Source organism: Phaethon aethereus, assembly GCF_964289735.1.
Source record: "Phaethon aethereus genome assembly, chromosome: 13".
NCBI classification, from domain to species: Eukaryota; Metazoa; Chordata; class Aves; order Phaethontiformes; family Phaethontidae; genus Phaethon; species Phaethon aethereus.
The window spans coordinates 8,663,609-8,674,509 of NC_138589.1; the positions used below are offsets into that span (position 1 = coordinate 8,663,609).

The 10,901-nt window shown below is 35.4% G+C and overlaps 1 protein-coding gene across 1 annotated transcript in view; it reads left to right on the forward strand.

Annotated features, from left to right (window-relative positions):
- Window positions 1-8,694, forward strand: part of ITFG1 (integrin alpha FG-GAP repeat containing 1) — an 86,855-nt gene extending 78,161 nt beyond the window's left edge. The window contains exons 15-18 of the mRNA XM_082005665.1: window positions 2,316-2,440; window positions 3,293-3,375; window positions 5,011-5,128; window positions 8,383-8,694. Coding sequence (XP_081861791.1) covers window positions 2,316-2,440; window positions 3,293-3,375; window positions 5,011-5,128; window positions 8,383-8,442 — 386 coding nt within the window. The 3' untranslated portion in view covers window positions 8,443-8,694. The remainder of the gene's footprint in view (window positions 1-2,315; window positions 2,441-3,292; window positions 3,376-5,010; window positions 5,129-8,382) is intronic.
- Window positions 8,695-10,901: the final 2,207 nt, after the last annotated feature.

Here is a 10,901-nt window from a genome sequence, read left to right on the forward strand (position 1 = left end):
CTAAGTCAAATTTAATAAACCTACTTATGTTACTTGCTACTTTTATATTGGTAACCAGTGCTTTCAGGTATTACGTCCTTACTCTAATTTAGTAATTACTCATTCTCATATGACCATTTGTATGTTCGCATTCCTCATCCTCTAGGAGAAAAGGTTAGCTGAGATTTAAGATTGTCAAGCTAATATTTATGGTGTTACCTCTCCTAATAGAGTTTGGATGGAAATTCTGCTAGGGATACTTCTTTTTTTCAGAAGAAAGAATATCGATTTCTAAATTTTAGATTTGGAAATTGAGACCTAGAGATTGAGCAATTTAGCCAAGATCATGTAAGGGAAGTCAGTGACAAAGCAGGGACAGACTTAAGACTCAAGTCCTATACTGTTATCTCAACTTACTGGAAAAATCCCCATTCTTAGAGAAGAGCTTCTCAGCTAATGCTGTCTGCTGCAGATTCCATAATCTAGGAATTCACCTAAGAATGTACACAGTACACCTTGCCCTCACAGCAGAGGACTGAAAGTACAAATCCTGTTTAAATATTTCCATATCTACTTGCTCATTACACGATTCTGCATGGAGAAAAACTAGCTTAATAAAAAGGTAACTCTGTCAAGATTATTTTTCATATCTCATCTAAGTGTATTTAGTTGACATTTCTGTTGTCTTTTTAAATAAAATTGTCATAGCTCTAAAACTACAGTAATACAGAATATTTACCTCATGATTAAACAGACCTGTTTCAAAACATGCCTGACCGCATATGTCAAGCTTCTTCCTAAAAAGCTGGTGCGGAGGTGCAGAAAAATAGAACCACAAAGTAATCATTGTACTGAATAGAGGTTCAAAATTATCATCGTCCAATACACAAAGTAGTTTGTCCCCGTAAGAGGATACAAAAGCTGGAAAGCTACTTCTGAAAGTAGGTGTCACATCTTGGTAGTCCCTTGGTGGAAGAGCTTTTATAATACTAGTACTCTTGTACAGTCACTTTCTAGGTCACTGCTGTGGTATAGTGGCAAATGTATGCTTGCACTTATGGGGCTATCATCAGGAGCCAAGAATGGGAGCTTGTTTCTGGTTTTTCTGGAAGGGATGTTTGGCTTTGCCAAAGAAGTTGTAGTGGCCGTTGTTTGGGACATTTTTCCCCTCTGCTCTGTTCACTGCAACTGTGAAGGATGCAGTGCAACTAGTATGGCCAACAGCTAGTTGTCTGAAGCAAAATACTAACTTCCAGAATTGAGCCTTGGAAGAAAGTGTGGAGAGGTAGAAAGGAGTTGGCTGTAAACTCATTACAAAATGTGAATTCGTGTTCTTTAATTCACATTGTTACGTTTTGTTGCTTAACTTATAATAATTTCAGGCATAATCTGTCAGATATCAAAGCAGAGAAAAATCTGATACTTAAATACCAACTGTACATCTTATCTTTGTGAAAAACTGTTTCTGTTGACATAAACCTACTTGTGGTTTGAACTAATTTCTGTTAATCTGGTGAAGGGCTGAATTCGCTGCAGTGCTTGTGAGGTGCTGATATCATTCCTGCTGTGTAACCAGATCACTTACTAAAAAGCTTTCTAGAGAATGAACAGAGAATCTACATTGGATCTGAATCAGTTTGCCAGAAATAAAAAGATTACAAGATTTTTATTTAAATGGAATAATTGCATCCTTTGGAAACAGGATGTTAGTGAACCTGTTGATAGCTGCAACACTTGTCTGTTTCCCTAAAGTCTTTTCAGGAAGCAAAAAATGTTATTTTTCCCCTACAGTCTCTCCCTTAATTATTTATAATTACATGCTCTCACTAGGACCTAACTTGCAACTACAGTAATCCTGTTTTCATTAAAACAGTTTATTATTTGAAAATTCGTTCATGAGAATTTACTTAGTGAATTTTGTAACACAAGAAAAACCAGTAGTTGCTGATTAACACTAATAAGAATTAAAGTGAACCTTCACATGTTGAGTCTGAGCTAAATCAATGGGGCAGAAGACTTGGCACTTCTCATATCAAAATAAATGTGGATAGCTGATTTGTTCTAAACTTCTAACAAATAGTAGAGATTCAGTTTAACATAGAAATGGTGCTCAAAAGAATCATCTTACTTAGAAATCTAGCTGCTCTCCAAGAGTGCCCACAAGTAGTTTGGGAATGTGCGACTGAGCCTTTAAGAATTAATCATGTGGTTAGTTAAAAGTTTTTTAAACGTCTTTATTACTGACTCTGAAGTGTGTATTTGTGTAGAAAGTTGGTGGTTGGGGGAGGGGTGGGTCTAAAATATTTACTTGGACTTCTTTTCTAATTTTATTTCAGCTGGACAGCTTAGCCAGTCAGCACATTTTGCTCTTCAGTTGCCATACAATGTGCTAGGCTTGGGACGTAGTGCTAATTTCCTCGACCATTTGTATGTTGGCATTCCTCGTCCTCTAGGAGAAAAGGTTAGTTGAGATTTAAGATTGTCAAGCTAATATTTATGGTGTTACCTTCTCCTAATAGAGTTTGGATGGAAATTCTGCTAGGGATGCTTTTTTTTTTTCAGAAGCAAGAATATCAAAGTAGTAAGTTTAAATATGGAAAAGTTTGCCAAAAAGAACCTTGTATGCCTGTTTTTGGGGGGTGTATAAGCTCTGATGCTAACACTAAGACCAAAAGATGACTGAAGCTGTCTACAAATGTTAACATGGGTTTGTTTATATGGTAAACGTATATTAGATCTGGTGGTCCAGTTATTACGGTCTCAGCTGTAAGACTTCTCTGGGGTTGGTCTGGCTGGCCTGTAAACTCACATAATCTGTTCTGCCTCGGCAATAAAACCATGATCAGTATGATGGGAGGTGGATATTACCATGATTATCTAATCTTCAGATGAAACATAAAAGTAGGGTCCTGACCATTTTCAGTCTTTAAAGATCTGAAGATCACTTTAAAAAGTGAGGTATTCAAATTAGCGTACTGAGCAAATTGTGATTTGGATAATTGCTTTGCCTGCCTCCTTTGTAGAATAGGTTCTTTTCTTCTTTCCCTATTATGTTGTTGCTTTGTACTTTTTAAGCAGATGCTGTGTTTCATGCCAGCAATATTTATTTTGCTTTTTACTATTTTTTTTAAAGCACTTTGGAGCTTTCAGAATAAAAGGTTTATACAAACATAAGGAAATAATCACTTATGTTTAAAATTTTTAAAAAGCAACTAGTTTGTTTCTTCTCCTTTTGTATGTTTCAACCGAGAATTTCTTTGCTTTTAAGTATGTTGGTTTGTTACGAATTGACATAGCCTTTGTTTTCTTTCAGTCCATAAGAAAACAGGAATGGACAGCTATCATACCAAACTCCCAGCTTATAGTCATCCCTTATCCTCATAACGTTCCTCGGAGGTACTGTCATCATTGTGATTTGCACTTCACAAAATTACATTAATACAGAGTTTAAATTAGGCATTATGTGTAGGTTTAAAAATAGTCACTTGTACAGAAAGTAAATTTAAGAACAGTGGCGGGGGGGTCAGTTCCCTAGATGTAGTTGCCACTGTGACTAGGCAGAATACTTCTCAAGTATTTACACAGACTCTTAGATAGGGCCCATAAACCATCAAAATCTATTACCAGCTCAACTCCTGTAAATAACAACATATTTGCTAGATTTACCAACATTCTTTTTGACGAATTACAAGCATGGTAATGATTGAAGCAAGCGTTTTTGTTTCACCAAACATGCAGTTTCTGTCTAGTTGCATATAAAAGCTTTAGTTCAGCCCTTCTGAATGCTGTATCTGTTGCCACAGGTATGAATGTTTTTCTTTAAGTAAAGGTGAATGGGTTTGTTACACAAGAGCTTGAACGCTGAATTCTCTTTGCAATTAAAATGTTTATCCTAGAAAGACAGCATGTTTCTCTCTGCTATTAGAGAAAACATTAGTCACATATTCCAGCTGCTTTTTGCCGCTCGATCTACTAGTGAGGTCAGTTGCATTTATCATGCAGAAATGATTCTGACATCAGTTTCAGCAGTTAATTTTACTATAGGACAAATAACAGTTGAGAAGTGATGTGCCACTTGAGTTGCTAATTAACAGCCACAGGAGTAACATCTGCCAGATGAAGAAAATTTACTTATAGTCTTGAGGTATTTAAAGGTATGTGTTTATGCAGAAATTTTTCTGTCATATTGTCCTTAATCTATTTTTGCTTTCCTATAACTTAAGTTTATGGACGCTGTAAAATAGCAGAGGATAGAATCCCCAGAGGAAATCAGATTTCATAATAAACACTTCCTAAACTTATAAATTTTTTTAAACATAAATATGTCATTTCCTGAGAGGCCTCAGTGCTGTGCCAACATAGAGCCTCTTGCTGACAGCCTTCTCATGACAGGAAGCCTGGAGTACAAAAAGGGTGTTAACTGAACCTCAGGACCCCACAACATTCAAGCAGTGATTCCAGAAGCCCTTAAAGTGCTTAATTTTGTTGTTCTCCAGCATTCTCCTGCCATAATCAACTGGTTCTGTCGCCTACAACTGCAGTTCTCCCTGGGTAAACTTCAGACTGAGATGCCTAACCAGCTGGACCCCATGAGCCTGTCCAAGAGGAGCTTCTCATGTGGGGAAACAATCTATTTTACAGGCTTATTTCGCCCTGTTTCTCCATCTCCCTGAGCCCCAGGCAGTTTTGTGGAAGGTTTTCCTACACATTTTACTTTGTCCTGGGCAGGGGTGGGAGATAAATCTCCTAATGAGAAAAAAGGCAGTCCCTGAGGATATCCGTAGCATTCCTGGAAAGTTAAACAGGAACTGAATTTAGACATGGCATTACCTGAAAGTAATTATATTAAGCCATATGTTTCCAAGTAAACACCATTAAGCTTCAGTCTCTAAGTATAGTCACAAGTTTCTGTAGACCAAGTTGTTACCTGTCTTACACTAGCAGGTTCTTTTCATCTTTATAAGTTAAATCTGTTTTCTGCTTCCTAATGAAAGGTATTAATGTTTCCTTGGATTTTCTTCTTTTGTATAGCTGGAGTGCCAAGCTGTATCTGACCCCAAGCAACATTGTGCTGCTAACAGCTATAGCCTTAATTGGTGTCTGCGTCTTCATCCTGGCAATAATTGGCATATTGCACTGGCAAGAAAAGGTAAGCTTAATTAACTACATTTTTTCGGTATTTTCTATACTATTTAACTCTTCCTAATATTTTACAGTCTTATACATTGTGTTTTTGAGTAGTTTTCCACAGTATAATTTCTGACACAGACTGCATTAATTCCCAAAAGTTGTTTATGATTAGTTCAGTATTTACTGCAAGCCTAAAAATTGGCATTGTTTTTATTTAAGCTCTAAGACACTTAAAAAGTGAAATGAAGAGCAACATGGATAAGCTTTTGTCATTAAGCTGTTATTCCCAACTAAATGAGACGTTTTTGCTTCATGTATCTAAGCATTCTATTTTGAGGAGTTTTAAGCAGTACTGTTTTGGAAAATAGAACGTAAACTCAGTTTACTTATCTTGAGTTCTGCTGGCAATCTAAAAATAAGGAAAACGTCTCTTTTTCTGTATCTATCTTTGCTGATTGCACTGACATTAGCATTCAAGACTGTATAGGGAGTCAATCGCATGAATATTGGCTGCTCTGCTCTGAATTATACATGCACTGTATAGAAATCCATTGATTTGAAGAAGCATTTTGAAAGGGGCCTTTCATGTCACAAAAGAAATGCGTTCCCATTTTTCTTAACTGTGCTCAGTTCACAATCATATCCAACTGGCAGGATTGCCAATAAATGCTACTACATACCCAAACCATAATCTTAGCTGTCAAATAAAATTACTGCACATTTTGACGTGATAGAACTGTTTGTTATTTTGTGCTTGTGGAAATAAAATGACCTTGTTAAACATTCAGATAAGCTTTGCGCATGCTTCATATTTAAACGTTATTTGTCTGTCAATTTTCACTCTTCAAAACATTAAATACAGTCTCCAAATAATAGTAAAGCTGGGAATAAAACACACAATACAAAGTCTATGATGACTGTCCTTAGCATATTCTGCTGTACTAAGAAAACATTGCTAACTGATAGCTAGGACTATGCACTGGCTGGGCTTAACTCCATCTCCAGCAGATTTTAAGCAACAAGAATAGCAGAAAAAACTTGGACTTTGAGTTGGGGAAGGATTAACTATGTATAATTCCATCTGGAGAAATGGAGGTTTAACGTCAACGTTTAAAACAATTCTTCATTTAATAACTCATGTATTGTAATGTAAAGAAGCACTCAGCCCAGAGTGACTGCTTTCTGAGCCACTTTAAAGCCCATTAGATATATGTGAATGAAGTGGTGTATTAGTTATATTATAAACTCATTTCCAACAGCTGCATCTTCCTCAAAATAGGCACAAACATTTGGATAAAATGTGTGTATTTTCAGACTACTGTATAAACATCTGTTAATTCCTATAATTTTCCAATGCCCTCCTATTGATTTTTACCTTCCCAATTTTTAGAAGAAACAGTTGAGGTACAGAACAAGTAAGAATCTTGACCAATATTGTGAATCACTGACGTGGTTGGGAGTTAAACTCCAAAGTTCCTTGTTCCTAAGCTTCTTTTTGGTTTACTGACTCTTTCAGTAATCCTCTCATAAAAATACTGTTCTGCCTAAATGCTGTTTTCCCTTAGAGATCTCTAGAGTAACTATAGCAAAGAAAGGAAGGGGAAATGTAGTGGCAGTTACAATCTTTTCTTTTATCCCAGAGGATTTATCTGTCTGTATGCTGCAGTGTTTTATTCAGCAGTTAAAATAAACCATATACGTTGACCTCTGCAGATAAGTAGTAGTAGGAGCCCTTTGTCTACAATAGTTCTTATACTCATCTGCCAGCCAAATATTGTATTGTTTAAATAAATATAGGATTTAGGGATAGTGTGTTGTTCTGTCATGCCATAGAAATTTGTGATCCATTTAAAAAAAAAAAAAAAAAGCTTTTAAATCTCAGTTACTAGTTTTTAGTTTTGATATATCAAATGAAAGAGAAATTGAGGAAGAATTTACACCATTATTCGTCTTACAACAATATAGTCTGCTACATTTAGCTAAGGACCTTGATAATGCTCTATTCTGATTCTTTATAACTTGCTTTGTGTGGCAAGCATTTCACTTCTATGTAGGAAAGAGTATGCCACTCCCTTCTTCCCACCCCATTTTTGACATTCAGAATACTACTGACATTGATAAAGTCCCTGCCAGAAAGCCAGACTGATACATCTTAAACTTCACCAAGAGCTCTGCTGCTGCCACAAAATGCAGTAAAATTCATAGTTAATCAAACAGAGTTGCTATCATACATAAACATTGTGTGATGAGGAAATCTTTGGCCTCAAGCCAGAGCAGATGACAAACTTTCATGGCAGAACACATGCACCGATTTCTACCAAAATTGTCATGTATATTTATCAACTGAGATACAAATCGGAATGCCCACACAACAGCATACTGTAAAGGCTTTTCTTCATTTTACTCATTTAAAAAAAAAAAAAAAGTTAGGCATAAGCAAGCTAAAAAGCATTTAAATCTGTTTTGCTAAATTCTCTTATGCTAGGACTTACACATACTGTCTGTCATGACCAAAAACACCGTTTTCTAGAAAAGTTCACCCTATGTGTTCAAAAATCCTTTATTAAGTGCTTTCATACTTGGTTATCACTTTGGAATACAAGAGGAGGCTTGTGGGAGAGAACATGCTTTTACACATTACATGGATTGTAGGTACAATTTAAATACACTGCGTTTTTCCAAGCACCATCCAAACTATTCTTTCAGCAGATCGGTGTGTGTTCTGCATAAAATAAGCAGGAAAATGCATCCTACCTTACATTTCTGTAATACAAACAAAAACATGGAACATTTTTAGCCTACTTGGTGCTGTTAACTGTTGGTTCAACTGCTATCTTTGTCTAAATTTGTATTTAACAGAATTTTTTAAAAATAATCTCATGTTAAGTGTAAAACAGATGACATTTACAGTTAATCCAGAGTAATTTCATCTCATATTTATAATGCAGACTAAACAAATGCATACTAGGAACATTCTTCCTTTTTGAAATATTCCTTTTAAAAAAGCATTTTTAGAAATAATAGAAAATAATGGGTCATAAATACTAAAACAGATGAGCATTAACAGTAGAAGCCAATTTTCAGTAGATTATTGCTATTGCAAACTGACATCATTTAAAAGCTAATTATTGGGGCTTTTACTAAGCTTTTTGCCTTTTGTCAAATGAGTGCCTTGGAAAAAAGTCAACCAATCTCTGACACTTGACAACTCATTTCTGTAACAGTATTGCTCTGGATCCCACAAAATGTTTTTTTATTATTATTATTTTTCAGAAAGCAGATGACAGAGAGAAGCGACAGGAGGCTCATCGGTTCCATTTTGATGCTATGTGACATGCCTTAATATTTATGAAGGAGCTGCTACTCATTTGCTTAATTGAAATACTAAATCCTGATTTGTAAAATGATTACCGTGAAAATACTGCTGGTGTGCTATTTGTAAATGTTGCATTATTTGATATTTATTTGGAAAGTATTAAAATTAGACCTGAATGTCTCACAAGGCCTTTTAGTTAACAGACTGTATATAATAGCATTTCATCTTTATTTAACAGAACTGTAAATTAATTTTTCTTAGTAAAGGGATCAAATTGCATGTACCAGTGTTTCTGTACCACCAATTCTTTAGTAATATTTGGTAGAAAGCTGTGTAAATAAAGTTTAGTGTTACAGTGAGCGGATACTTTGTACCACTTGAATTGGTCTTGTCAGTTATAAATTCCTGCAAAATAACCCGTATTTCTGAAAATTTAAGCTTCAGCAATTTCTCAGATGACTTGATCATTAATTATTTTGATTGTACTAAATGGTGCTCAACCTCAAGTATTCTGGGTTTTTCCTTGTTTAAATCCGTATGTGCAACAGTTAAAGAATATAGGAATTGCAGAACTAAAAGAAACCTGCAATGTTAATGCTTGTTCAGTAGCTCATCGTGGGATACATGCAGTATTTATGTGTGTTAGTTCTAGAGAGAAGATGATGCATTAAAAAATTAAAATCATAAAATGTATCAGCATTACATAATCTGCTTTTATAATTGAAATATAATCACGTTTATTTTAGAAAGGCCTGAAGTCATTATGGAAGTAACTTTTTTTTTTTTTACCTAAAAGAAAGGTATGGGATTTGTTTGGTTTGGTTTGGTTTTTAAAGAAGTTAAAAGAAGTATTTTGGACTGGAAGGAGAATGAGGATTGACTCCCTAACATTTATTGCTAAGGGATGAGATATGCAAAGATTAAATTACAAATACAATAGGACTCTTGGAATAAGCAATGTACATTACCTATGTACACTACTCTGCCCAAATTTCATAAGGCTGTAATAATTACATAAGATGAGTAGCTCAATTTTATATATTTAAAATGGTGATAGTTACAATTGATGAGGGTACTTTGGATCCTGGAAGAGCATCTAAAAATAATCCTGCTTTTATTTCATAGTTATTGCTTAGTGATACGAGTTTACATGATCAATTGTGCATTTAAATCTGTCAATTTGCATTCCTAATAAATACCGTTTGATAAACTAGAACACACTTTCTCAAAAAAACTACAAAGTGGTGGTCTTGCAGGCAATCACCCCTGCAGTAGGTATCTCCGGTATGGCACTTGTCCTGTAACCTGCTGTCCTGCAACACTACCTTTGCTTGTCAACACAGCAACAGAAAAAAAAGAGCAGGTACAAAGCCGAACTGATTATGTCCACCCTGAATCACTGTCAAAGAGTTTGTTACCGTGGCCGTGCTGAACGGTGACCCATTCATACAGCAGCACCAAGCCAAAAATCAGGAAAGTACTGATAAGCCATTTACTAAGCTTTTACTAGGTCTTTCTAATATGAACTGTTCAGATTCCCAAAAAGGAGACTTTCATATTACATCACTATTACTATTCAGGATAGCATATTTACTTAATGCAGACCTTTAATATTTCTCTTAGTGGCATTGAAAAGGTAAGATTTTTTTAAGATAAATACTTAATGCTAATGGACTTTTCAAACTGCATTCATAGAATTTGCTCCTGACAGCAAAAGTAATAACAGATTTCATAATTAAGAGGAAGCACAATCCAGCATATCTTCCTGTCTTTTTCAAATGGTCGGTGAATAAGGCTAAACGCATAAAGTCCCTGTGGCAGGCAAAGTTGTCTGTAGCCCTCTACCACAATATAATAAACATAGATTAGCCTCCTTATGTTTTTTGGAAAAAACAATTGGGAATTCAACAACCTCATGCTGACATTTAAGCTGTTGTCAAGTTAACAAAACGATGAACTTGATATCTTTTGCTTTAAGGTATTTTTGCATGCTCAGTAGTGCATCACTTTGTATACAAAACATTATTGGCGCTTTAATAGCGTTCTTATAATAAAGTTTACCACAGGTTCTAACTACTCCTAGCTTGACTCACAACAGTATATGCATACTATTTTGAATTAAGGCATTAAATATTGTTAAAACTCTTGTCAACGGTTTCATGTCATACTTTGGTTTTCTACTCTATAAGCACCAAAAACATGTTCGGGTAAAAAGGGTTATTACCCTTTTACCAGCAAGTTTAAGAAAGCAACATCAAGTAGCCAGTGTAGTTCCAGATGATTGTCACAGTAACCGAGAAGCGAGAAATAGTTCTAACTATACAAATTTTCAAAACGCATCCACCATAACACAGCCCTGGTGAGAAATGCTATTGGAAGGCTGCTTCAGTGTGAAATCTCACCTTTACAAAAATACTGTTGACACGCCAACTGACAGATGGCTGTTGAAATACCATCTATCTTTGTTCTCGTTTTC